Here is a 27553-nt window from a genome sequence, read left to right on the forward strand (position 1 = left end):
GTCCCACAATGCATCGCCCTTCTTTCCTAGCCGCCCCCGACCCCTGTTCTCCGGAGACCCCTCCGAGCGCTGCGGTGGCCCGTTCTGCGTGAGGTTAAGGCGCGGGGCGGAGCGGCTTGGGGCCGAGGCGCCATGCGGCGGGGAGAGCGCAGGGGCGCTGGGGAGCAGCGGCCCGGGTCCCCTGTACCTGCGGGCAAGGCCTCGCTGGAGGAGCCGCCGGACGGTGCGCCCGTGGCCCGCCGCAGCACCGAGTCCGAGGTCTACGACGACGGCACCAACACCTTCTTCTGGTGAGTGGCTGCGGTCGGCCGGGGTCTGGCCGGGGTCGCGGGGGCGTGGCCACGGGCCACGTCGGTGGGACCTCTGGGTGGAGGGGGGTGACGGAGGGACCCGCGCCGCCCTGCCCCAGCCCGGCCCCCCTGATGGTCCCCAGCATCTCCACCCCCATCGCCCGCACCTGTGACCGGCTTTTCCTGACCTCCCTGTCCAGAACTCACCTCTGCTCTCCGTCACGTGCTCTCGCCGCGCTGCTGCTGCTGCTGCTGCTGCTGCGCAGCGCGAGTTCCTTAGCCCGGTCGGGACCTGAGCGGGTGTGTGTCCCAGCCACGCCGCCAAGCTTCGGGGTCCGGCTGTCCTCTGGTCTTCCTCAGTGGGGTCGGGGTTGGGGGCACGCGCCCCCGTTGGAAGAGTTCGTGCTCTTCATGCGGTTTGGCACTTGCGTGTTTGAGGGATCGGGACCTGCAGGTCCCAGGGGTGCTGCTCCGCCTGCGTGCTCCGTGACCTTGGTCCGGCCCTTCACCTTTCTGAGGTTCTCTGCTCACTTGTAAGAGACCCAAAGCCCATGGCGTACACTGGAAAGCATGGTTCATGCTTTTTTTGGTCAGTGCCAGTTCCTGTCCAGCTGCAGGACAGACTGTGCTGGCCTCTGATCCCTGGGGTAAGCCCAGGAGGACCCGGGGAATAGATGGGGTCTCTGCTCCCCGAAAGCCCATGGGGGGAGACCGCCCTGTCACAGCAGGGGTGCCGTGTGTCAACAGCCCCAGGAGGCCCAGGTGGTGGGGCTTGTCAGAGGTCTGATCATGGAGCAGGGAGTTCCTGCCAAGGAGATGCCAGCGCCCCTTTGTGCCGGACTCTGGAAAGATGCGGGAGGGCGGGGGTTGGGCTTCCCTTGCCCTGGGCACAGGCAGCTGCAACGGGGGGGGGGGGGGGGGGGGGGGTGNCCCAGCTCTGAGGGTGTAGTCTGCTCAGGGTGTAAAGTAGACAGTGGGAGGGAGAGAGGGATGGGGTGCCCCCAGGGCTGTGAGACAGCACCGCTGGGTCCAGCTGTCCTGCTCGGGGTGCAGGAGGGAGGTGCCACCCTCGCACAGACCACCCGATGACCCTTGGACCCTTGGAACACTGTGGCTGAGCTCCTATTGGGTGCCAGGGACTGTTCTAGAACTGAGCAGGAAGCTTCTGGCAAGAGGAACAGTCCACTGAAGGGATACAGGGTGTTGTCCCCGCACACCAACAGGTCACTGGTTCAATTCCTGGTGAGAGCATACGCCTGGGTTGTGGACCAGGCTCCTGGTTGGGGGCACATGAGAGGCAGCTGATTGATGTTTCTCTCCCTCTCTTTCTCCCTCCCTTTCCCTGTCTCTTAAAAATAAGTAAAATCTTTCTAAAAAATACTGAGTGTTACAGAAAGTTAGTATAAAGGCTAAAAATATGTTCGTGGAATTGAGTTTATGTTTCAGAATCACTCAGAGGAACTTCTGCATGGTTCATAACCGTGCTTTTAAGATTTTCCTTTTTGAAGAAGGTTGGGTTGTTTGGGCCCATGATGGTGGTGTGCAGGCCACAGATGAGGATTGGGCCTTTTTCTGTTGCTATTTGTCAGCCACACGGCGTGGGCTGCCACAAACTGGGCCACCGGGAGGGGGGCATGAGGACCATGGGGGGTTCCGCCTATTGTGGTGGTCTCCCATGGCGACATCAGCATCTGTAGACTCAGAGGAAATGTGCAGAGATGTGTCTGCTCATGCCTGAAGATTGTTTGGTGGGTGCTTTGAGACCTGGTGTCCTGTAGAAGCGCTAGTGACCTGCCACCTGTGGATTGAACGGCCACTGGATACCACCCTTCCTGGCCCCTCCTGAGTCAGGGGCTGGCTGTGCTGTGTGGGCTGTGGCTGCCAAGCGCTCAGCCTCATGTGCAGCCCTTCAGGGAGCACCTTAGGGCCTCCTGCCCGCCTGTAGCGTGTCTCCCANCCTATTGTGGTGGTCTCCCATGGCGACATCAGCATCTGTAGACTCAGAGGAAATGTGCAGAGATGTGTCTGCTCATGCCTGAAGATTGTTTGGTGGGTGCTTTGAGACCTGGTGTCCTGTAGAAGCGCTAGTGACCTGCCACCTGTGGATTGAACGGCCACTGGATACCACCCTTCCTGGGCCCTCCTGAGTCAGGGGCTGGCTGTGCTGTGTGGGCTGTGGCTGCCAAGCGCTCAGCCTCATGTGCAGCCCTTCAGGGAGCACCTCAGGGCCTCCTGCCCGCCTGTAGCGTGTCTCCCAGGAGGTGCCAGGGTGCGGGGGTGCTGTAGATGCCCAGGTGCCAGAGCATGCCCTTCTCAGTCACCCAGCGAGGGGCTTGCCAGCTTTGCCCACATCTGGGAAGTGTGACTCCCAGCTGTTGCCTTTTCAGTCGTGCGTCACGGCCCCGATGCCCCTGGCACACCTGCGACAGGGCTCGGTTCTGGCCTCTCCCCGCGGAGGCGCTGCCGTGCACTCTGCATCCCGGCCACACCTCGCGTTTTCTCTTGGCAGGCCCGCCTTCCTGCCCACTCGGCACAGTGAGTGTGGGCCTCGCTAGGAGCGACAGGCGGCGGGTATTTTCCATCCGTCGTGGCAGGGGGCCAGCTGTCCTCACGCCCTCCCTCTGGCCCAGTGACTGAAGTCACAAAATATTCGGCCCTGTGCCCGAGTCACGGGACCCAGCCCTCCCGGAGTGAGCCGTCGGCCACCAGAGCCCAGGGTGCAGCAGGGAGCCGTCTACCTGCCGAGCCTTCTGATCGCCTCCATCTCGGCCACACATGTGGAAACACGCCACGTGCAGGGCAGGGACCACCTTTGTGGAACCGACCCGGAGTGACGTTTTTATTTTCCACCCCAGACGTGCAAGTTCGTACTTCTGTTCCCATTTTGAAGGCGGGAAAAAGTCTGACGGATGAGTCGAGTTGCTGAAGGTCACAGCTCCTGTGCGTTGGGAAGCTGCTGCTAAAACCCCTGTTTCTCCACTGTGCTGTGTGTCCTCTCCCGGGAACAGTGTCCAGGCTGCAGCCTTGGCCCTCACGTGAGACTCAGAGGGAGCACCAGGGGTGGCGCTGCCCCGGGCCTTTCTCTGTCACCCAGGCTGCATGTCCCCGTGCTTTCCTTTACACGGCCTTGCCCTGCCAGCGGTGGTCCGTGCGCATCGCCCCTCTGCGCCAGGAGACCGGGCGGACTGCTCGGCGTCTTTGCCAGAGTGCTGTGATGGGAATGCTTGGAAGGTGCTTGGAGCTGGGAACGAGGTGCCTTTTATTTAAAAAATACTTCCCTGTTAATTTTTTAGAGAGAGGGAAGGGAAGGGGAGAGACCGGGAGAGAAACATGGCCGCGCTGCCTCTTGGGCTGCCTCTTGCGCCGCCCAACCAGGGACTGAAGCTACCGCCCAGGCAGGTGCCCCGACAGGGATCGAACCAGGAGCCTTCGCTCCGTGGGACGCCGCCTAGCCCACGGAGCCACACCCCTGGTCAGGGCAGCTTTGGTGCACCACTGCTTGTCAGGGCAGCAAATTTATAAAGTGGATTTTAAAATGCTTTGTCAGGAAAACAGGGTTATTTATTTACCTTTGACCCTCTTCACACATCTCTCCCCCACCCCCACCCCTGCCTCTGGCAACCCGTCTGTCTGCCTCCGGAACCTGTGTGTCCGTGCAGTGTCGTGGGTTCCAGTCACAGACGGTCGTGCGGGGACTTGCCCTTCTCTGCCGACTGACATCACCAGCACGATGCCCCCGAGGTCCATCACGTGCTTGAACGGTGAGGTTCCGGACTTTCCGGTGGCCGGGGGCCTGGCCACTGTGGGTCTCTGGGCGGCCGCTCCTCCCAGTCCAGGCGTCTGGCACTGGGAAGGAGCCCAGGTTTCCGCCGCAGCTTGGCTTTTGTGATGCGGGGACCTGCACGGTTTCCAGTTGGCACTTTTGGTTTCTTCAGATAGGTACTCAGGAGCCATGTGTCACCGGGCCAGAGGGCAGTTCCATTGTAACTTTTTGAGGAACCTCCACGCAGCCCCCGAGGGGCTGCACCGGTTTGCAGGCCCACCAGCAGTGCGCAGAGCCCCTTCTCCCCACCCTCGCCAACCCTGGCTGGTGGGTTTGCCCACAGGGTCACTCTGACCAGTGGGAGGGGTTCCCCACGGCGGCCTTGGTCTGCGTCTCTGTGATCGTCAGCCTCTTTTCATGTGCGTCGGCTGTCTCTGCGTCGTCTTTGGAAAACTGCTGCTCAAGTCTTCTGCCGTTTTAGATCTGGTTTTTTGTTGTTGTTTTTTGCTGTTGAATTTCGAGAGTTCTTCATGTATGTTGGATGTTAGCCACTTAGTGTTTACGTGACCTGCGAATGCTGCTTCCCAAAGGGCTTCCCGCTGTGCAGAGGAGGGGGTCTTTCTGGAGACAACTCCGCGTCGTCCCCGTGCCACTAGGCTCTGCTCCCGAAGGCGAGACTGGAGCCGCTGCCCTTCCCCGCCCTCAGCCCCTCTGCCCCTCACGGCCTGGCTGGGACAGAGCAGGTCCTCCCTGTTCCTCCTCTCTGCTTCCCAGGCCCCTGGGCGCTGCCTGAGTGGCAGCATGAGCATTTATGGCAAGGGGAGGGGCTGTCTCTCTTTTTCAGGTAACCCCTGTGTTTGGGAGGCAGTGGAAAGATGCAGGAGCAGAGCTGCCCTGGCTGCATGGCCAGGTCTAAAGAAACCACCGGAGAACCTCTGTGTGTGAGGAGAGAGATGTGAAGGTCACAGGCGGGAGTCTCCTGTTGTCCTGTGGCCGGTGAACTGCGGAGATTCTGCCCTGCCAGGCCCTGTAGGGACGCGTGCCCACCGCAGGCACGCTGGTGGCCCTGAGTGGCCCCCATCCATCCTGGACTCTGCCGTCCCTGTCTCTTCCCCAGGACGCCTGGACCGCGTCTGTTCTGTCACACACGCCTCGGTGCGAGGCCGCTCCTGGCGGGGGTAGACGCCACTCTCCCAGTGCCCCTGTGGGCCCAGCACAGTCGGGCCACCTGCTGGGGCTTCGTGTGCACTGGAACCCCCAGGGGCTGTGTTCCCTGCTCCTTCCTACCCTGCTTTCTGGGGTCGGCCTCTTCGAAGGACTGCACCCCGCCCCCAGAGTGGTGGTTGCATGACCTTTGGAGTCTCTTTTATTCCCTGAGTGACCATCTGTGACCCTAAGCCTGGGGTGTGCCCTCCCATGAGCTTTCGCTTAGATGGCTGCTGGCACCTCTCGCCCCCGAGTGGGGCTGCTGGCCCCCTGAGATCCAGCAGCAGATGCGGCTTTGCACCTGCTGCGGGGCTGAGCAGTGCCCCACGGAGCCGCCTCTCTGCGGGTGGGGTCTGGGTCCCTGCGTGCGCCTCTGACACGCCTGCACTCGGGGGCTCTTCCCCATCCCGCCTTCCTCTGCGTGCGCCCCGCCACGCCACGCACACTTACTCCAGGTCTGGTGTGCAGGGTGAAGCTCCAGGGCCACGGGGAACGGCCCCGCGCCCTCCCACATGTATCCTTTTGCTCTAAAGGACACACATGGGGGAGAGGCGGCCGTACTTGCCGATCCTGTCCCTCTCCCACTGGCGGCGGTCTGGTGCTGTTTGGCACCGCTGCCCCTCCGCCCGCCCGGCCGTCTTACGGCAACTTCGGTGCAGCTGCACTGACCTGTGTCCTGCCCTCGCTCTCCCCGCACCGCCCCCACCCCGGCCCTTTGGGTCTGGAGGGTGTTCTGCTGGACTCCGAGACCTGCACACTTGGAAGCGTCTCTGAGACGGACACGCAGGGGCAGCGTGGGGGGCGGCGCTTCCAGACACGCCATGTGTTTGGGTTGCAGGCGCGCACACACCCTGACCGTGCTCTTCATCCTCACCTGTGTGCTTGGCTACGTGACGCTGCTGGAGGAGACGCCTCAGGACACGGCCTACAACACCAAGAGGTGAGCAGGCCTGGCCCGCGCTGCCCCCACATGGCCTCTCCCTCAGCCCCTGAGACCCCTGCAGCAGCTCTGGGGGTGGGGCTCTGGGGGTGGGGCCCCGGGGCCGGGGCAGGGTAGGGTCCACCGCCAGTGAGTGTGCTCAGGGTGACTCATCCCGGCACCACCTACCCAGCGGCAGCATCAGACCCCACAGCCTAAGGGCTCATCCCTCCAGTCTCCCTTCCCTGCCCCCAGTCGGCACTGTCACCTGTGCTGTGGCAGCCAGCCCCAAGTCAGGTCCCTCAGCCCTTCCTCGGGTTTGGCTTGGCGACGTGCCGAAGTGGCCCCAGCTCCGAGGAGCCTTTGCTCACTAGTGCTTGGGCACGGCCAGGTGGAAGAGAGGTGTGGGGCGAGGAGCGGGGCAGGCGCGAGGGGCTTCCAGGCATCCGCAGGTGCCACTGTGCCTTGTCCCCATGTGCTCTCACCAGTGCAGGAGCTCAGAACCCGCCCTGGCTTTGCCGGGAGGCCTCGCCACATGGCGCCATCGACTAGCTCGCTGACCACTGGCGACCCCAGTTAGCCTGCAGCTTCTGTGCCTCCTGAGGTCGAGGGTGGGGTGGAAAGCTCCCCCCTCCAATCCCAGGGGCGGCTAGCCCTGTCCTCACTCACAGAAAAGAAGACACCTTGGCTGTCATCACGGACAGTCCAAGGGGTTAATGGCCCTGTGCTTGAGAGGGGAACAGAGGGCAAGGAGGTCCCTCTCAGTGCAGGTCGCAGTGCCGCAGGCTGTGAGTGTGGGTGTCTTGGAGGGCATCTGCAACCAGGGGGGCACCCCGTCGGCTCCACTCGATGCCGAGTCGATGCTGACACTTGAGCTGCTTTCAGATGCCGGGCAGCTGTCTCGGGCGGGGGGGGGGGCGGGGGGGGGGGGGGGGGGCAGGCTGTCTTCTCAAGGGCCTCTCCCACAGACTGGCTGTAGGTTCACGTCCGTGGCCTGAGTCTCGTGAGCTCTGGGCTGGATGTGTGGGAGGGCGAGCTGGTTCCACACCCATCTGTGCGGTGTTCTCACTCTGGCGGGCTCACCGTTCCCCCTCCAGCCCACGAGATCCTTGGTGCTCTTCTGATCTTGGGGCCTGGGCCCCGCATGCTCTGGTGGGATGGCAGGAGGGTCTGGCACTGAGTGGGGACAGAGGCTGGGGAGGCACTCAAGGCTCAGCAGTGCCAGGGGGAAGCCAGTCAGCTTTGGTGGGTAGGGTTGGGGCTCATAAAGCTTCCCCTTGGGAGCCAGACCTTGGTTTTGTAAAGTGAGGGTTTCAGCCTCTGCTGGGGAGTGTGGTGTGAGCTGCACTCTGCACGGGCAGCAGCCGGTCGGTGGGTGCTCAGCCTGCGGTCTCGGCAGGTGCTGGCCCACCTGCCACCGGCCTCATGCCCCAGCTGGTCTCCTGGGTGGGAATGGCTGCTGGGGGGTGGCGCTCCCACCTGTCGTCACCTGTAGCCGTGGCCCCACTATCTGTGGGGTTTCTGCCCCCTCTCCCACCCCAGCCCCAGCCAGCTTTGCCGAGTCTGCCTCTTTCCCCCCGAGCGCTGGGTGTTGGCCCCCAGGTCCACACCTGTCCCCGGTGCTGCCCCCTGCCCACTGGCCTGTGGGCTGTGGGGTACAGGCAGGGCCTGTGGGCGGGCCCCCCGGACTGCCTGTCTGTAGCAGGTCCCCGTGGGTGCAGGAGAAGCAGAGGCAGCTGGCAGGAGCCCACGTTTGCTGGGAGGGAGTCTCCAAGCAGAACTTGAACTTTCCTGTGCGTTCATCCAGCCGGGTTGGTTGACTCCAAAAACAAGGTCGTTATTTGGCCAGAAGAAAACGGGTGCACTTGGGAACAGCAAAGAAGTGCACGTGGGGATGCGCGAGCCGTAGCGTCGGACACGCAGAGGAGAGGAAGGGGGACCGGCTGCAGGGAGGTGGCAGTTTCTTGCTGGGCAAGGTGCTGGCGTGGATTCTTCGACCCCTTTCTCGTTGAGGCTGTCACTGGCGACTCTGTCCTGGGGCCCGGAAGGAACGGGGTGCTGTATGCGTGCACCCCTTTCTGCCCAGCTCCACTCTGGCGTGGAGGGTCCGTGGCACAGCAGGGTGGGGAGGCCCAAGAGGCAGGGCTGGGCCACCTGGAGGCAGTGTCCCCACGTGGCTGTGCAGTGAGGGCAGAGGTGAGCGGCCCATTATCACCAGGCAAGCGTTGTCACGTGGAGAAGGTGACCCCCAGCAAGAGTGGCCTCCCGAGGGGCGTTCTAGGAACGCCTCCCAAGCACGGGGTTGGCCCCCCCCTGCAGTGCCAGCCTCTCCACCGGGGCTGTGCGGGTGCCCTGGGGACAGCACCCTGCCGGCCCGCCCGGGTCTTGGGAGGCTGTGGGGGCGGCTTCTTATCCTGCTGCCTCAGAGCTTCTGACGCCCCGGGGGAGGGGGAGGGTGCTTGTTCTCATAAATGAACACGTTGTTAAAAATTTGGCAAATTGTTTGCCATATGCCTTCACTTGTGGCCTGTGAACCGTTGTTCTTTCTGTGGGTCTGGAGACTCTGTGGCTCTGGGGGAGCAGGCTTAGCTTTCTTTCCGAGTCGGCTTCTCGGCATGGGTCCCGACATGTTCAGTCGCAGCTCTGCACAGTGAGCGCCCACAGACGCACGGCTGGCCACTCGGCAGTGCAGGCTGCTTCCCTGAGCCCTGTGGTCAGCGTGGTCAGTGCGGTTAGCCTTCACCGCTGGCCCCGCAGCTGTCCGTCCGTCTGCCCCCCAGGTCCTCGCAGCCACCTCCACCTGGTGAGATGCCTGCCAGCGCCTGGCGTCTCCTCGCCGGTTGCTCCGCTGCTTGCAGGCGTCACGCCCTTTGTGACCTGTTCTTCTTTTGGTGACATCAGGACATTTACATACTAGTATCGAGACGTGTGTTTGAGTGTATGACTGAGCCCCTGAAGACAAGAAAAGGCGAGCCACAGGCTGCTAACAGGCGTTTTTGGAACGCACCTGACGAGGGGCTTGTATGCAGGATACGCAAAGAACTCTTCGGGCTTCGCAGCAGGGCCCGGACGACGCAGGCGAGCAGCAGGCTGCAGGTTGGAGCAGAGGCCTCACCACAGAGGATGTGCAGGGGGCCAGTAAGCACACCTGTCGTCAGGGGAACGCAGATTAAAACTGAGACACCCCCACGCACCCTTTGGAACCCTTAAAAACACCCCCTTCCCCGCTCTGTCGGGGCCACGAGCAGGACCCTCCCGTGCCACTGCAGGGAGCCACACTCGCCACATCGTGCTCCTGGGTGTGCGTCTGAGTGGGTTGGGAACTCACAGCCGCTGGCACACAAGTCCCGACAGCAGCTTCACTTGTGGCTGCCAGCAACTGGCAGAACCGAGATGTCCTCAGGAGGCGGTGGACAAGCAGGCTCTGGGACACTGCGCCTTCCTGGGTTTCTTGGGCTGCTCTGACTCAACTCTGCGGAGACAGCAGATGGACAGGAAGAAGAACCAGCTGCAGCCCCCGGTGTACATGGGGGCGCCGCGCTGCCTGTGGGAGAGGCGTGTGTACGGCACACGGAGTGGACAGCGTGCCGGTCAGCCAGGACCTTCGAGATGCGGCTGCACACGCTCTTGCGGGGAGAGGCGGAGTCCTTGGGCCATCGAGGCGGCAGAGGGCACAAGTTTTGGGAAAACACGGAGTGTTGCTTCCTGCGCGGAGCACATTTCACAGTGACTTCTCGGGAGCAGACCAGTGGCAGTCTTTGCCCTTCAGCAGGTGACGGGGCGCTGCGCTCCAGTGCCCTGCTGATGGTGACGCCCCGTGAGACCCCGCTGGGCCCGGTCCATCGGACCGTGCGCGGGCCCTCCTCAGACTTCTCCCAGCTCTCTCTCTCTCCTTTCCGGTTTGTCCCTAGTTTCAGACCCACTCAGGACAAAGTCACTGTCGCGACCAGCAGGAATGCGGGTCCACACCTCACACCATGTTGTAAGCCAAAACATCCCCTATTTTTCTGGTAAACACAGTTGTTTTCTCTGTCATTGTTGTTACTTGTAGCTTTTTAAAATTCTTTTAAAAGGCACCTGAAACACAGGCTGACCTCATGCCCCTGGGTGGCTCCTCTCTCCCAGGCCAAAGTTTTGTAGTGACCCAAGAGGCGCCTTCAAGCCATCCCTGTGAGGCTCGGGGTCTGCAGCTCCTGGGTTACCAAGGGTTACCAAACGTCTGCCCGGGAAGTGGCGCACCCTCCCCGTGCCTCACCAGGCTCCAGCCCGGACAAATGGCAGGTCCTCTGGTGGACCCAGGAGGGAGGAGAGCCCTCTCTCCCACGGGGGTCCCCTGTGACAGGCAGAGGAAGGGCCCCGTGTGGTCTCGGGCCAGGCCCCCAGGAGCCACAGCGCCCGGGGAGCAAGGGTCAGAGACCAGTTGGTCCGCACTGGGGAGGAGGGGACAGTGGAGTCTCGTCTCCCCTTTCGCTGGGCTCTGGGCAGAAGCCTGGCTTTAGGAGACTGGTTAGGCCCTTGGTGCCCTGAGGCTAGGGAGTGAGGGGTCACCTGCAGCCGATGGCCTCAGTTTCAGGTGCCTTTTATTCCTTGAAGTTGTCACTAGTTTTTTGCAACAAACCTTTTGGTAAAGCTACTTAAATGTTTTTTCAGCTCCCATGTTCCTCCCTGCAGCCTCATAAAGACTTTGTGTTCGGCTCTGGTTTGACGATTCTGTGTGGGAACCTTGTCCCCAGCCAGATCATGTCTGTTCCCACACAAGAATCAGGTCAACACGACATGGCTTCTTCCCGCGAAGCCCGTTGAAAGCGCCGCAGATCTCGTAATTGTGTCCGTCCCTGTTCTTCCCCTCCAGCCAGAGCCGAGTCGGGGCCTCCCCCTGGGTTTTGGAGCGGCTACACTTTGTGGGTCCTGCAGATTTGCCCTTGTCTGTGCTCTGCTGCTTCAGGAAAAAGGCCACGGACCCTGGGTCTTCTGTCTGCCTTCCCCTTCATTAGCCACCTGACTGCTGTCCCAGGGCATCTCGCTGTGACTCCTGCCCGCAGGCTTGTGTGCTGCACCCCGTGGCAGCCTTTGCAGGCACCCCACCCGCTTCCACCCCAGTAACCCCCTCTGTCTGTGACCTCTGACGACCTGCCCTGTGGGCGGGGCGGTGGGGGGGGGGCTGTGGCTGCCCTTTCTGTCTGCTGTCTGGCTCCTCCCAGTATTTGCCCGGTTCTCTTGTGAATTAACCCGAAGTTTGCTCAGCACCTGGGAAGCAGAGACTGCAGACTCCGTGAGGGTTCCCGAGCCAGTTTCTGTCTGTAAGGCTCGCAGTTATATTTCTTTGCACTTACTTTTTAAATAACTGGGTCTCAGCAGTTATTTATTGGTTCCCTGTGGGAACCGATAAAACCACTGATGCGGTGAGAGCTCTCCAACAGGTTCCCAGGCCCAAGGTCTCTCCTCTTCAGAGGGTCTCTGTCTGTCTGGTGGCGCCAGAAGGAACTCTGACCTTCAACAGCCGCCTCAGCCAGCTTTCCTTGGAGACGCCCGGCGCTCACTCCCCAGGGGGACGCAGCACAGGCCTTCGTCACACAGGGTCTCCAGTCTCCACCAAGTGGGAGACACCTCTGGCCACAGACCGGCTGCCCGTGGCCCCAGCAGTACTCCTGGAATGGGGTTGTTCCAGCACTGACGGTGAGGTGACGTGTGTTGAGACGACAGGCCCTTATGGTCTAGGTTTCTCATGACACACTCCCGTGAGAGCTGGCAGGTCCAGAAAAAGACACCAGGACCCCCAGTCTGTTCAGCGGGCCACCAGGTGCACCCCGTTGGATGTAGCTTCCAGAGGGGAGAGACTAGAGACGAAGCCAAACTCCCAGGACACAGAACTAGATGGAAGGAGAAACCTCACCCAGGCTTTAGTGGGAGGCCCACGGCCACTTAGCCTCAGCAGGTGCCCCCAGGCACAGGAAGAGTCGCCGTGCCCAAGAAGGCAGCCTCACAGACATTTTTCCCTGCCGATCTAAATTCAGAAGACAAGGAGGCCTTTCCACCTTGAACTTCTGCGGAACATGACGAGGAGGCCAGGGAGGCTGCTGGGGAGCCGTTCGCCGCCCCTGGCCCCCGGCCGGCTCGCTAAACTGGGGAGTTCTGGCTGGACTGACAGTGAAATGGACCTGAGACCAGTTAGGAGAAAGCAGCTGAATTTGTGACAGGTGTATGTGTGGGTCTGCACTGGGCGTCTTGACCCACGAAGCCCTCTTGTCCTGGTAGTAACCTGGGCACCACACACAGCCCCCAGCAAGGGGGCTTCTCCCGTAGGGCCTGCCTAGGCAGGTGGGCACCCGGCAGCCCTACCTGCCGCCAGGTCATGTAGCTCTGCCCCCCAGGGTCTGCTTCCAGTTGTCCTGCCCCGAGGGGGTCGGGACTGTCACTGAGTGGGCGTCCTGGAGGTGTCTCCGCCTGGCAGGAGCCATGCAGACCTGCGCTGACCCGCACTGAGGGGCTGTTTGTTCTTTATTTGCAGAGGTATTGTGGCCAGTATTTTGGTTTTCTTATGTTTTGGAGTCACACAAGCTAAAGACGGGCCATTTTCCAGACCTCATCCAGGTAACTAGCCATTTTGTTTGCGTGTGTGCCCGCGTGGCAGGTCTGTTCTGAGCGGTTGCTCTGTCTGTGCGTGTCCTGCCCTCCCCTCCCTGGCCAGCCACCCACACTGTCGCCACCTGAGGAGGCCCAGGGGTGCATTCCTGCCTCCCCGTCAGGCCTCGAAGTCCTGCCCCCCATGCTGTCCTGCAGCATCTGCCCACCCCCTCTTCCTCGGGGCTGTTTCTGCAGACGAGGTTCCCCCGGGGCTGTCCGGTGGGGTCGGGTGGGCCCCAGCAGGTGGCTCGGCCTTAGGTGTGAGGCGCCCACCCTGCCGTCCAAACACTGTCTGCAGAGAGTTGTCCTGGCTGTGTTCCCCACCCCTGAAGTTATAGGGAGTCCTGCCGACCCTGGGTCCTGGAGCCAGAGGGTGCGCCCAGCTCCCCTGAAGGGTTGCAGTTTAGTAGCATGTTTTTTCTCACTGCGGTGTGTAAAGTATTTGTTGTAGAAAACTTTGAGAAGACAGAAAATATTTTTAAGTGAAAATAAATACCACTCACAAGAAATAACTAGTGCTAAGTCTCGATGTGTTTGTGTGTGTCTGCACACACCTGCCTTTGAAAATTGGGGTCCTGTTATGGGAGTGGTTTCCTGTCACGCATGTTCCACCTCAGCCTCAACACAGGCACGTCCTGACCTTGTATTTGACAACTGGATTTTAGCAGTTGCTTGTTGGGCCATCAACTGAACGCATACCAGTAACATAACCGGCTCCACGTGCTGTGTGCTTCGGGGTTTCTGGTTGCGACTGGGGCGAGCTTCCACACACGCCCTCTGTGTGCACGTCTCTGGCCATCTTTTGGCAGACCCCTGGGAGGCGGAGCCCTGATTAGGTCCTAGTGGCCCTCAGAAGGGATGCGTCCGAGGCCCAGTGAGCACCGTGCTCAGCAGCGAACTGCCTGTCTCCGGGCGCCCGAGTGGCNCTGTCACGCATGTTCCACCTCAGCCTCAACACAGGCACGTCCTGACCTTGTATTTGACAACTGGATTTTAGCAGTTGCTTGTTTGGCCATCATCTGAACGCATACCAGTAACGTAACCGGCTCCACGTGCTGTGTGCTTCGGGGTTTCTGGTTGCGACTGGGGCGAGCTTCCACACACGCCCTCTGTGTGCACGTCTCTGGTCATCTTCTGGCAGACCCCTGGGAGGCGGAGCCCTGATTAGGTCCTAGTGGCCCTCAGAAGGGATGCGTCCGAAGCCCAGTGAGCACCGTGCTCAGCAGCGAACTGCCTGTCTCCGGGCGCCCGAGTGGCAGGGCACGGCCACGCCTAGAGTCGGGGGCCTTTCCACCCTCCCAGGCCCTGCACCTGCCATCCTGCCTCAGCACAGTGTGGCCCTGGACCAGAGTGGTGGGGACAGGGTGTGACAGTCCGACAGCCACCGAAATCACAGTGCAGACAGGGTGTGGGCGGTTTGTTGACTCAATGTGGAGGAAAGAATAAGCCTGGCTGGAAGCCCGGCCAAAGCTGGTCAGTCGTGGAAGGCACGGTATGTCCCTCGGGGGCCCCAGGTGCTGACAAAGTAGGAGTGGGACAGATGGCCCTGCCGGGGTCCAGCTAGCCAGTGGGCAGCTGGCTGACCCAGCGTCTGGCCCATGGCTCCAGGAGATGGTGGGAGGCTTGGCATCTTTGAAGGCTGCCACGGTGGCTTTTCCGAGCTGTGGGAGCATGGAGCCAGCTCCCCCGCAGAGGGATGGCGGCCCCTCATCCACCTGGGCCCCGCTCGGGCCTTCTTTTCGCTCAGTGGCTCTGCCTGAGCCTGGAGCTTCGCTGGGAAGGATGTGGTGGCCTAGCCTGGAGCACGTCCTTCAGACGTCCGGTTAGCCCCGGGCTTGGCAGGAAACCCTCCAGCTTCTCCTGGCCGGCGAACCCATGGGCAGCCCTGCGCAGCACACCAAGTGGGACAGGGAGGGGTGTTCTGCCTCCACAGAGGGGCACTGAGGGGTGCAGCTCCCTGCTGGCCCCTGGGCACCGCTTCCTCTGGAAGCTGGTGTTGCCCGTGGGAAGGCTGGTGCTTCCTTTCCTCTGATCGGGGCTGTCTTCTCACTGGCTCCCTCCGACAGCTGGGGCAAACCAGGGCGTGGCCAGGGCTGGTGAGGCAGCCAGCGTGCGTGTCTGGGAAGAAAGTAAGGGTGTGGGGCATGGGTACGGAGGGAGGTGGGAGAGCAACCTCCTTTGGTGAACATGGGGGGCGCGGGGTGCTGAGCCCGGCAGACCCTGGCAGGTACTACAAGGCAGCAGGGACTCTGAGGTTGCCCCTGTCCAGGGACACGCAGGGCCTGCAGGTACACAAGGAAGGAGGCACCTTCACACTCGTTCTGCGGGCTGTGGGGAGCACCTGCGGGCAGGGAGGCCCCGTCCCCCAGGGACCTGTCAGCTGCCTGCAGCAACCCCTGGACCACGGGGACTGTTCCGAGCGTGTCCTGTCCCCAGCTGTGGGTCCCCAGCCCTAGGACTGCACCCACAGACTCTCCTGAGAACCCGCCGTGCTGGGGTTTCTCACATGGAGTGGGTGGGGGAGGCTTGCGGCTGCAGCACAAACAGCGATGCGTGGTGATCCCTCTCGTGGGCTCACAAGTGTAAACCTGCTTCCGCCCACCAGTACCTCTCCGTGGCCGATTGTCCTCCAGCAGATGAAATGAAGCACAGGCCCCTGAGGGTGCTGGGCTGGCCCTAGAGACCCCTCAGGGCACGCTGCCTGGCACTGCAGAGCCGTCACCCTGACCGGGGCCCTCCCCCGCCCCCAGCTGAGTCTTGGGCCTTCATTGCACAGGATCATCAAGACTCTTGGGAGGCCCACGTTGTCATTGCAGTTCAGACTAGTTCTAGGCCACCTCACCCCCAGTGAAACAGCTTCCACTGGGCAGAGGGGAAGGCAGCCGGTGGAGCGAGGAGCCCTGGTAAAGGCCCGGCATGGCACGAGTGCCAGGCGTTCCAGGCCTACGGAGACTTGATACACACACACACTGGGAAACCATCACACCTCCCTCACCTCACTCGATCAGTTGTTCTGGTGATGGGCACACCCAGGATCTGCTCTTAGCGGCTTCGAGCATTGACACAGTGCCCACAGTGACGAGTCCCTAGGTGTTGTCACTGGAACTGTGGAAGTCCCCTGAAACAGGTCATGGTGACCAGGCTGGGTACATCCCAGAAACTCAGGGCTGGCTCAGCATCAGAAAAAAGCTGATCCCCCCCCAGTGCAGAAAAATGACATTTCCCACTCATTTGTGATAAAAAAACTTGCCCTATCGGCGTTAAAAGACTTGTGTTGACAAAAAGGTATCCACCCAAACCTCTGGCAGCCGCGTGTTGAGGTTAGAAACACTACAGGTAAACACAGGGCGGTGCCTGTCTCTGTCCCGTGCTGCAAGGTGAGGCGAGGAAAAATAGAGCGTTAGGGACCGGAGTGGAAGACCAGGAAGGAAGAGCCTCCGAGAGCAAGTGCGCACTTCCGAGTCAGGCCCCGCGCTGTCCCCTCTCTGCCAGGCCTGGCGCCGGGCCCTGACCTGTGCTCTGTCTTTGTAGCCTACTGGAGGTTCTGGCTGTGCGTCAGCGTGGTCTACGAGCTCTTCCTCATCTTCATCCTCTTCCAGGTGAGTGCTCTGCTCGCTGGGGTAGGCCACAGTCTTCAGTGAGGATGTGGTCGCGCCCACCCCGCCCGAAGTGCGAGGCCACAGAGAAGGCTTTGCACGTGAGCCCCTGCAGAGCCGTGAACAGATGCCCACAGCTGATGTGTGGAAGGCGGTGCTGAGGGGCGGCGTGACTCACGTGAACAGCTAGTGACCTGGGGGAAGCAGCCTTGGAGGGAATGGAAAGAAAGCAGCGTCCTGAAGATGATGGGAAGCTGCCTTTTATAGAGAGAATTCCTGCCCTGCTTCCTGATTGGTGCATTTCTATGTAAATGAGGAACCCAGATTTGCACAGTCTGATGGGGCCGACCGTTATGTGTCCTGATTGGTGGTTATGGAGCTGCTCTGATTGGTCAGTATAGCCACCAGGCTTCAGAGGCTGTAGGGGCTCTGGAGAGGTCTCAGCCTGCCCGTGGGAGGGGGCGCCTGGTGCTGAGGCCACAGGCTCGGTCTGCGAGGGAGGCCCCTGTGCGCCATGGGTCTAGACTGGTCCCGAGTCCTGCCCAGTTAACCACAGGAGTGAGGCAGAACGCCAGCACACGTGGGCGGAGGCTGTGAGGGCACCTCCGGAAGGGTCCGATGGCCGGGGGACGGGAACATTGCCTTTCAGCAACTGGGATCTGAGTGTGGAGCCCGCGCCCAGACCTCACGGTGCAGGTGGTGCTGCGTGGCCCTGGCCCTGACAGCCTCCAGGGCAGGCTGCCTGGCTCCCTGGGGACACTGGGTGGGCCACCTCTGCTGCTAGTGGCAGAGCCCCAGACCTGGGCGAGGGCTGCGGTGGTGGAGAGCCGAACGTCTGACCACTGGGTGCCGGCTTCGGGCGGACCTGGGGCCTGACCTCACCGGGCGCTTCGCTTCTGGTTGGCCCGCTGTGCCTTCGTGTGCTTTCCCCCTCCTGGCGTCCCCTCTGCGGGCCGGGCGAGCGCCGGGGTGGCTGGAAGCGTGTGTGCTTAGCAGATACTGAGCCAGGATTTGTTGCTGCTGGGGCCTTTTTTACCGATTTCCTCATTCTGCCTGACTTAACAAACGCCATTTCAGTGCTGGTGCAGGTCTCAGGAATCTGTCAGTGTGTGAGGCTCGAGGGTTAGGGTCACGTGGTAAATTGTATTTGGGGGTAGGCATACAGTGCTGTGAATTTTTTTTAATTAATTAATTTATTTATCTTTAGAGGGGAAGGGAAGGAGAGAGGGAGAGAAACATCAATGTATGGTTGCCTCTGCCAAGGACACACAATGTATCGTGTGTCCCCTGCCAGGAACTGGCCTGCAACCCAGGCATGTGCCCTGACTGGGAATCGAACGGTGATCCTCTGGTTCGCAGGCCCGAGCTCAATCCACTGAGCTACACCAGCCAGGGCTCAGTGCTGTGAATTTTTTAAAAAATATTTTATTTATTTATCTTTAGAGGGGAAGGGAGGGAGAGAAATATCAATGTATGGCTGCCTCTCGTGAGTCTCCCGCTGGGGACTGGCCTGCAACCCAGGCATGTGCCCCGACCGGGAATCGAACTGCGATCGTGTGGTTCGCAGGCCCGTGCTCAATCCACTGAGCCACGCCAGCCAGGGCAGTGCTGTGAATTTTAACACCTGTTTGTATTTGTGTAAACACGGCAGTTAGGACAGTCCCGTTTCCCAGGCACCCTGGTGTGACCCCCAGAGGTGTCCCACCTCCCCAGCCCCACCCCTGCGACCGACGGCTGTTCTCCCTCCATCCCTGCAGCCTTGTCCTCCAGTCTCCTGTGAACTGCACACCGTGTGACCCGGGATGTCTCTGAAAGGCAGCCAGCGTGTGTGGGGTCAACCCCCTGGTCCTTTCTGTTGCCACCCACCCTCCCCTGACATGGATCTGCCTGTCCCTGCGGCAGATGAGAGACCTTTTCTGGTTGGGGCTGTGTGAATGGAGGCCCGTGAGTGCCCCCCCCTGCTCCTGTGTGCACCAGGGCTGTGGCGCCGTTTGGGGCATAGTCCGACCTCAAGGGGCTGCCCGCTGCACCCCAGAGCGCCCCACTTGCCCTCCCAGCAGCAGCCCGTGAGCCCCAGGTGCCTGGTCCTAGTCTGAGCTCTGGACTCCAGACACTTCCAGCCTCTAAGGGGAGAGCGGCAGGGTCTCCTCGCACTTCTCGGTGGCTGGTCGTGGTGACCCACTTCTCGTGCATGTGTGACCAGGCAGACTTCCCCTTGGTGAGGTGTTCAGGTTCTTTGCCTTTTAAAGAAAGTGCTCCTTTTTCATCAGTCCTGGTCCAAGGTCCCGTGCTGGAGAAGCAATTTCCTCTCCAGGAGCCCTGCTCGTCCTTCCTTCCCCAGGTCCCCGTTCTGATGTCAGGCTGAGGTGTTGTCCCTGATACCACAGTGTCAGGATTTCCTTCTGTATTTTCTTCTGAAAGTTTCACAGTTTTCGATGTTACATTTACATCTTCATTGGAGGGTTTTTGAATTGTTTTGTTTTGAACTAATTCTAGACTCACAAGAAGCTGTGAAGAATTGTACTGCGAGGTTCCAGGCACTCTTCACCCCGGTCCCCAGTGGGAACATTTTGCATAAATGCAGGACTGTACCAGACCAGGAAATCGATGATGAGAGCTCATCCCTTTTCACCAGTTTTACACGCACACAGGTGCGTGTAGAGTTCTGTACCGTTTTTTAGCTTTGTTACAGTGCATTCAACATTTGGATTTTTTTCATTTTAGTAAGAAACACGAAATATAAAATTTACCACCTTGCCCTGAGTGGTATGGCTCAGTTGGCTGGGTGTCTTCCTGCAAAGCGATAGGTCATCGGTTCGATTCCCGGGACGCACGCCTGGGTTGTGGGTTCAGTCCCCAGTCAGGGCTTATATGAGAGGCAGCTGATAAATGTTTCTCATGTCGATATTTCTTTACCTCTCTCTGTCCCTCCCATCCCCTCTCTTTAAAATAAATAAATTTTTACAGTGTCCCACCTTCATCATTTTTAGGTGCAGAGTTCAGTGGCAATGAGCACATTCATGCAGTTGTACAACCTTCACCACTATTATTTCCAGAACTTTCCATCTTCCCAAACTGGCTCTCCCCATGAAACACTCCCCCGCCCCCAGCCCTGGCTCCCACCTTCCTAACGTCCCGTCTCTGTGGCTCTGACTCCTCCAGGGACCCCCTGCGAGGGGGTCACGCAGGGTTTGTCCTTGTGTGTCTGCCTCATTTCCCTCTGAATAATACCCTCTGGCATCTCCACACTGTAGCTCGAGTCAGTGTCCCCTTCCTCATTCAGGCTAGATATACTCTACCACGTGGACGTGCCGCATTTTGCGTGTCCGTCCTGTCCACAGACACTGGCCGCGCCTGCCTCTCGGCGGCTGGGGACACGCCGTCGGCGTGAGTGCGCAGGCGTCCGCCAGGGCCATGCGCGTGGGGCCGGCTGAGTCGGAGTGCAGTTTCACGTTGACCTCTGAGGAGCCTCCGTCCGTGCTGGTCCCCACAGCGTGTCCACCACTTTGCACCTTCACCCACAGTGCCCAAGTGTCCAACGACACGCGCCTCCTCTCCAACGTGCGCCCTTTCCCTTCTCCCTGTTTCCCTTTCTGCCGTGGGACAGCAGCCACCTTCACGGGCCGAGGGGCGGGTCGTGGTTCGTGCCGTTGACGGGCGCTTCCCTGGCAGTTCCTGGTGTTGACCGTCTTCTTGTGCTCGTGGGCCATCTGTTTTCTTGGGAGACCAGCTTGACTTTCCATGTTTTTATTGTCAAGTTGCGTTTATTTAAAGTAAAACTTCTGTCTAAGTACAGATTGATGAAATTGCAAAGTTAGTGCAAAGAGGTCCTATACATCCTGCTCCCAGTTTCCTGTTAGGGACCAATATCAGTGCCTCGTTATTAACCAAAGTCCATAGTTTTTCAGATTCTCTCCATTCTTCCCTGTCCGCCACAGGCCGCTGGTGCCGGTTCCGCACAGAGGGACCCCCAGGGTGGGGTGCGGCACAGAAGGAAATGATTCAGTGCAAACATCAGGCTTAGGCCGCAGGGGGGCCACCGCAGCAGGGCCATGAGACCAGGCTCCTCTCTGGCCGCAAGGCTCATTCTGCCCTGGAGGGACTGACCCCTTAAGGGCACAGCCCAGCTGGGAGGCAGCCCTGGGTGCGGAAGGCAAGGGGCTTAGAGCCCCAGGGAGCTGGCTTCTTGGGACTGCAGTCCCATGTCACCCCCCACCCCCGTCCCTGATTGGTCCATCTTCTTGCAAATGAAGGCCCCAAGTCTTTACTTGGATTGTCCAAAGGCACTATGCTAATTGGTCAGGATAGAACCACTCTGATTGGGCGGAGCTGCATGGCTTGGATAAGACTGGGAAAGCCTCAGTCCCGTGGGCTTGAACAGGATTCCGGGACGCCTGCTTTGGGCTCAGGGCAGCGGTGCCGCCTGCTCGCTGAAGGTGGGTCTCGTGGGAGGCCCCTGTGCAGCCCGCTTCGAAGCTCAGGGTGGGATACCTGGTCGGTTGGTGTGTAGCCTCGTTAGTGACCGAGGGCCCTTCTTCGGTGTCTTTCTCAGGGTCCACACTGTAATCCCCGGGATCCCCAAACCTTTAGGGTCACGTCCCTCTAGGCCTGCTGGGGCTGTGGCCGTTATCAGGTGTCCCCTGCTTAGTCCCCTAGACAGTCTTGAGGAGCACCGGCCGGGCCTTGATCAAATGTCCCTCCAGCGGGATGTGGAGTTGGGAAGCGATTGCTCCTGCTTCGCAGGGTGGTTGTGATCCCACGAGGTCTCCTGCATTTGCATGTGCCTTTAGGGTCACCTTGTTCCCTTCCGGGGCAGCAGGTGGGATGCAGCGCCTGGCCGGGTCGCCCTCCGCGGCAGGAGCAGGCGTCTCCCTGTCTGTCCCGTCCTCAGGTGCTGCAGTGGCGCCCTGTGGTTCTGGAGCGTATCGTGCTGTTCCTGCGAGTGGGCGTGGTCAGTGTCTGTCTGTAGAGACATGGTTGTTGTCGCGCATCCATCTCGTGTTTCCAGTTTATTCTGACAGTTCTGTTGTTGCTGCTGTTCTCGTGGGTTTCTGAGCATTTGGGGGGTACTGGGTCATGTCATGTGCATGGAGCCAGGGTTCTGTCTTCCTGTCCATCCCAGTGTTGACGGGAGAGACCTGGTTTTTCTTACATGTAAAGAATTACAGGTCAGCCCTGGCTGGCGTAGCTCAGTGGGTTGAGCTTGGGCTGTGAACCAAAGGGTCACAGGTTCGATTCCCAGTCAGGGCACATGCCTGGGTTGCAGGCCAGTTCCCAGTGGGGGCCATGCAAGAGGCAAGCATACATTGATGTTTCTGTCTGTCTTTCTCCCTCCATTCCCCTCTCTAAAAATAAATAAATGTAATCTTAAAAAAAGAGAGAATTACAGGTCAGTGACTGTTCGCATAAAATCGGAGTTTATTAGTGATCCGTTCCCATGGAAGAGAACAGACCCACCCAGGGTGAGGGCAGGGAGGGGGTGGTATAGGTTCAGGACAAAAACAAGGGTGGCTGAAAGACAGGGTGGCAGTCCCCTGTGTGGCCAAGAGGGCACACCCTGTGTTCTGAGGACTCATGTAGTTGGCCAGAGGGAGTAACAGTCACACATGGATCGATAGGTATATATACTGGCTTTCGGGGGGCAGGCGCAGCACAGGGGACGTGAGCACCTAAACTCAGGTGTGTGGGGGTCTGTGAGTCCGGACCCTTCTCTTGCTCCAGACTCATTTGTCCGTCCTGTTGTCAGACAGATGGGGGGCAGGAGGCAGTTCCTCCAAGTCGGGGCTGCGACCCACGGTCATCTGTGGCCTGCTGCCTCGGGCACTGTGGCCCCTGCCCCCCACTCCAGGCCCTGGGACGAAAGCCCAGTTCCAGGCCTTCTTCCCCAGACAGTGGAGACGATACACGGGATTCCAAGGGCTCCCCGCTCCCGTGCTAGCACGGTGTTTCCTGTGATGCTGGACAGCTGGCGGTGTGACCAGGCCAGGCTCAGGGCTGCTGAGTCGGTGAGACCTGCCTCCCTCCTCCCGCCTGCCTGGGTGTGCTCCTCCCCCTACCTGAGTACCAGGAGGGTGTTTCCTGGCAACCAGGAAGCTCGAGTCAGGGTTCTTCCAGTGCTGTCCCCTGCCTCTTCCCCGCTGTGTCGCCCCAGGTGGCCCAGCCAGGCCTCAGCCAGAACTGGGGGCTGCCCAGACCCGCCCCATCCCGGCCTCAGGGGGAGGAGCCCCCTGTCCTTACCACTGAGCCGCTGCCTGCTGCAGGCTTTCCGTAGGTGCCCTTCTCAGGGGCAGGGCGTTCTCTCTTCCTAATGTGTTGAGTGGTTTTGTCACGGAAGGGTGTTGGAGTTTGTCAGATGCTTCTGTGTGTCAGACGAAGTGATCGTGGGGTCCGTTTCTTCCCTGGCACAATGTGCCACACTGACTCAGCGTTGCTGGGCTGAGCCTTTGGGTCGTAGTGAGCGAGCCTGTTCAGTCACTGGCGCTGCTGAGGGTCTTGCGCTGTGTTCCCGGGCTGTCACCTGTCTTCTTTGGGTCCCGGCACCAGGTTCACTGGGAGTTTGTCTGCTGTGTCTGTCACAGTCTGACTGGCGTGGAGGTGCCAGTGGCCGACAGGACTTGTCCCTGCCCACGCCTCCTTGACCCCCCCCCCCGTGTCGGGTCCCCCCAGGACGTGCCGGGAGGCCCTCCGCGTAGCACCCCCACCCTCCCTGGGCATGGGACAGCGTTGTGTGGGGGAGACGTGCCTTTTCGCCACCGTCTCCTGGTGGGGGGGGGTGGGTCCCCATGCGGAACTTCACCGACTTTGTTGGCCAGGCTGCTCTGGCTGGGGGCTCTCCTTCGGCTCCTGCACGTCTCACGTGCTCCCTTCCCCGCCCGAGGGGGATTCTACTTTGTTTTGTTTGTCTTGGTTATTTTTTCTTTTATTCAGTCCTTACTTGAGGGCTTGCTTATTGATTTTAGAGGGAGGGGAAGGGAGGGAGGGAGAGAGAAACAAGTGGTTGTCTCTCATACGTGCCCCAACAGGAGACTGAACCTACAGCCCAGGCATGTGCCCTGGCTGGGAATCTAATCTGCAGCCTTTTGGATGGTGCTCCAACCAGCTGAGCTACACGCCCAGGGCTGTTTTGACTTATAGTTTTGACCACCTCCCTTTTTTCGGGTGCCAGAACACATTCCAGGCCCCTCTTGGGCCGTCCCCGCCGGGTGGGACCAGCCATCTACCCCAGGAGCCCTGGTCCTTCAGTGGGGGAAGGGCTTGGGGCCGAGACCTGGGTGCTGGCTCGCTCCTTGCCCGGGGGTGTCGGGGCTCTGCGGCTCCTCAGGGCATAGCAGGGGGCCGTGGGTGTGCTGGGCAGTGTGTCTGTGTGTCCACGAATGTTGTTGTTGCTGTCCCACCCTCCTTCCCTGCACCTGCCTCCTCTCCTCCGGCTGTGCCCTGTCTGCCCTTGGAAGCTGCACCAACCAGGGAAGGCTGAGGGTGAAGGCCTCACTGGCTTTTGCAGAGTGAGCGTCACAGTCTGCAGCCCCAGGGTGGACTTGGCCCTTGGGTGTCCAGAGAAGCCTCCCGTTTGTCCAACTTTCCACATTCAAGTGTTGAGTGTCCAGAGATCTGTCCACTTGCTGAGTAGCCAGTGGCTCCGACGGCCCTTCTTACCCTCCACATATGGGAGCTACAATTATGTGTCATATCATGTCACCATCTGAGGGACACTTCCAAAGCCTCCAAGTGAAGGGTGGGGCCTCGTGACAGGCACAGGTCTGAGTGCCTCCTCTCTGCTTTGTCCCCCAGCTGCTACTTGGGACTGGGGCAAGGGGGGTGCCCTCCTCTGTCACCAGGGCACAGTGTTTGCTAGCATTGGTGTCCCTATGTCTGGCAAAGCAGCCCTGACACATGGGAGCCGAGACCCCTGTCCCTCGCACGGGAGGCACACCTGAGACCCTGCATGGCATGGTCTTTTGGGGGTGCCGAGCATCTCCAGGACTCCCCAGCCTGCTCAGCCCCGAGGGGGCGGTGGCATGTTGGCCACATGGTCGGTGGAAGTGCTGTCTGTGCACCACAGACCATCCCCAAGTGCAGCTGCAGGTGACAGGGCAGGGTGCAGCCCCACTAACCAGGGTGCTGGCCTTGCAGACCGTCCAGGACGGCCGCCAGTTTCTGAAGTATGTTGACCCAAGGCTGGGGGTCCCTCTGCCGGAGAGGGACTATGGGGGGAACTGCCTCATCTACGATGCTGAGAACAAGACGGACCCCTTCCACAACATCTGGGTGAGGACCAGCCCCGAGGGTGGGGTGGGGCCAGGATGCTGTGTGGAGGGGTCCCCAGTGCTGCCCTGTGCTCAGTGTTTCTGGCACCCATGTCACCGCATGGTGAGGCAGACCTCCATGGGAGGGGCACCCTGCTGTCCTCGGGGACAGGGCGTGCCACCCACACACACCACGACGCTTGTGCACAAGACCTTGGGTCATCCCTGGGTCCTGGCAAGCGCCATTCCTTGGGTTCCGGGGGTGGGTGAGTGGCAGTGTCAGTGAGCGTCTGCTGGGGAGGTCAGCCCCAGGGGCCCGGAGGACTGCGGGCTGTGGGGCTGCCCCGGGCAGGGTGTGTGCAAGGCCCACGTTCGGCTCCCGCCCGCAGGACAAGCTGGACGGCTTCGTGCCTGCACACTTCATTGGCTGGTACCTGAAGGTAAGGCGAGCCCGCTGGCAGCCCGGCAGCCCGGTTCACGGCTGGCCTGTGGTCTGGGGCCGCTGTGACTTGCTGTGCGGTGCGGTCTGAGCTGCGGGAGGCCTGGGGGCACAGCTTGACCTGAGCCAGTGGTGCAGAGAGCTCATGAAGCCGCCCGAGAGCTGTGGGTGGGGTCCCCACACCCCGTCCTTGCCACCTGGTGGCTGGGAGGGCCGCGGAGAGACCCCGAGGCCTCTGATGGGCCGCACGCGCGCCCACAGACCCTCATGATTCGGGACTGGTGGGCGTGCACGGTGGTGAGCGTCATGTTCGAGTTCCTGGAGTACAGCCTGGAGCACCAGCTGCCCAACTTCAGCGAGTGCTGGTGGGACCACGTAGGTCGCGGGGTGAGGGCGGGGCTGTCCCTGCCCTCGGGGAGTGGGGTGTGGGCACAGGGTCCCCTCCGGGGGGCCGCACGGAGCTGCAGGGCCCACGGCACCCGCTCCCCCCAGTGGATCATGGACGTGCTGGTCTGCAATGGGCTGGGCATCTACTGCGGCATGAAGACCCTCGAGTGGCTGTCCCTGAAGACGTACAAGTGGCAGGGCCTCTGGAACATTCCGACCTACAAGTACGTCTCCCGAGTTCCAGGGGCCCCGGGCATTGGCAGGGGTCCTGGAGGTGGCCCCTGGGCAGCCTGTGTGAACCCCGCCAAGGCCCGCACAGTGGCCGACGTCAGCCAGCCCCGTCTGACCAGCATTTTCTCCCCAGCGGCCTCCATGGGGCCCCTACAAAGTGTTTGCCAGCTCTGTCTGTTTCACTTTGACTTCAAGAGAGAAACAGCTCTGGAAAAGACCTGGGGGGCTGCTGGGGAGTGGGGTCTCCCCTCCCACCTGTCATGGTGCCTGGGGGCAGGTCATGGGACCAGACCCTGCTGACCCCCGCCCCCTCCCCCCTCTGGCTCCAGGGGCAAGATGAAGAGGATCGCTTTCCAGTTCACGCCCTACAGCTGGGTCCGCTTCGAGTGGAAGCCGGCCTCCAGCCTGCGCCGCTGGCTGGCCGTGTGCGGCATCATCCTGGTGGTAAGGCCAGCAGCCCCCTGCGCGCGCCCTCGGGGCACGGGGCTCACCGCCCACCCTCCTGCCCGCAGTTTTTGTTGGCAGAGCTGAACACTTTCTACCTGAAGTTTGTGCTGTGGCTGCCCCCCGAGCACTGCCTGGTCCTGCTGCGGCTGGCGTTCTTCGTGAACGTGGGCGGCGTGGCCATGCGGGAGGTCTACGACTTCATGGACGACCCGTGAGCCTTGGGCTGGGGCGGCGTGGCGGGGCTGGCGAGTCAGGGCGCCCCTCACCACGTGCCCTCCCCCCCGTCCCGCAGGACGCCGCACAAGAAGCTGGGCCAGCAGGCCTGGCTGGTGGCTGCCATCACCGCCACGGAGCTGCTCATCGTGGTCAAGTACGACCCACACACGCTCACACTGTCCCTGCCCTTCTACATAACCCAGTGCTGGACGCTCGGCTCTGTGCTCGTGCTCACCTGGACCGTCTGGCGCTTCTTCCTGCGGTGAGGGCCACCCGCCCCAGGGCGGGGGGGCACTGGCATCGGGGTCTTGGGGGTTCTGTGCTCCCTGCCTCGGCCATGCAGGGCGGGCTCAGAAGCCTTTGCCAGCTGCTGGGTGACACGCCACCCCTTTTCCCAGGGACATCACCCTGAGGTACAAGGAGACCCGGCGGCAGAAGCAGCAGGGTAGCAGCGACCAGGGCACAGCAGTGGACGGCAAGGACGGGCACCCACCTGGGCCCTCCGAGGCCCCAAGGGCAGTGACGCAGGCTCTGCACTGACCTGCCCACCCACCAGGGACCAGGCCTGCTGTCCCTCCTCCTCTGGTTCCTGCCAGGAGCCTCTGCAGGCCTCTTCGCTCCAGCACACAGCTGGCCCCTGAAGGGGGCGGGGGGAGGCCCTGTCCTGGCTGGTGTGCACGTCTGTGCTCTGTGCTCCTGGCTCCAGAGGCTTCTCAGGCTGGCAGGCAGGGCTGGCGCTTGTCCTGGGGCAGCGGTCTGCTGTCTGCATGGTCTGCCTCTGGGCCATGCCAAGCCCTGGCACCCAGAGGGCATGGCCCCTGCTCCGCCCCTGGCCACATGTGTCGCTGACGTGATCCTCCGATTCCCAAGACGGCGAAGACGGGTGGGTCTGAACTGCGGCCCTGAGCCGTTCTCTCAGGACCCTTCCTCCAGCCCTGCTGACCAGAAGGGCGCAGACAGAGGAAGGGGTCTCCAAGCGGGCATCGGGTCAGAAATTCCAAGGCCCAGTGCCCACGGTCGCAAGTAAGAGTCCTGAGGTTTCCGGCCGCAAGCTGATGGTCATCTCCATGAGCAAACGGAACAAATAAACCCAAGGTGGTCTGAGGTTTGCGTCTTTGCTGTCCGCAGCCTTCACTGTGCCTGGCGCTCCGGGGACAGTGCCCAGAAGGGTGGGAGTCGTGGGGCAGGGCTG

General features: G+C 61.1%; 1 protein-coding gene across 2 annotated transcripts; it reads left to right on the forward strand.

Annotated features, from left to right (window-relative positions):
• Positions 1–27472, forward strand: PTDSS2 (phosphatidylserine synthase 2). Of its 2 annotated transcripts, XM_037039168.1 has the most exons (12): positions 1–290; positions 6098–6199; positions 12687–12769; positions 16334–16401; positions 24529–24663; positions 25031–25081; positions 25342–25455; positions 25573–25691; positions 26028–26142; positions 26211–26356; positions 26438–26623; positions 26760–27472. In XM_037039168.1, exons 1-12 carry the CDS (start codon positions 133–135, stop codon positions 26899–26901), a joined length of 1419 nt encoding a protein of 472 aa, XP_036895063.1. In that variant the 5' UTR covers positions 1–132; the 3' UTR covers positions 26902–27472. The 2 variants fall into 2 exon arrangements, with proteins under 2 accessions (XP_036895063.1, XP_036895065.1); XM_037039170.1 differs by lacking the exons at positions 12687–12769; positions 16334–16401 and having other exon boundaries at positions 99–290.
• Positions 27473–27553: the final 81 nt, after the last annotated feature.

This window comes from Sturnira hondurensis, unplaced genomic scaffold (assembly GCF_014824575.4).
Source record: "Sturnira hondurensis isolate 20B ecotype Veracruz unplaced genomic scaffold, ASM1482457v3 Scaffold0025325, whole genome shotgun sequence".
NCBI classification, from domain to species: domain Eukaryota; kingdom Metazoa; phylum Chordata; class Mammalia; order Chiroptera; family Phyllostomidae; genus Sturnira; species Sturnira hondurensis.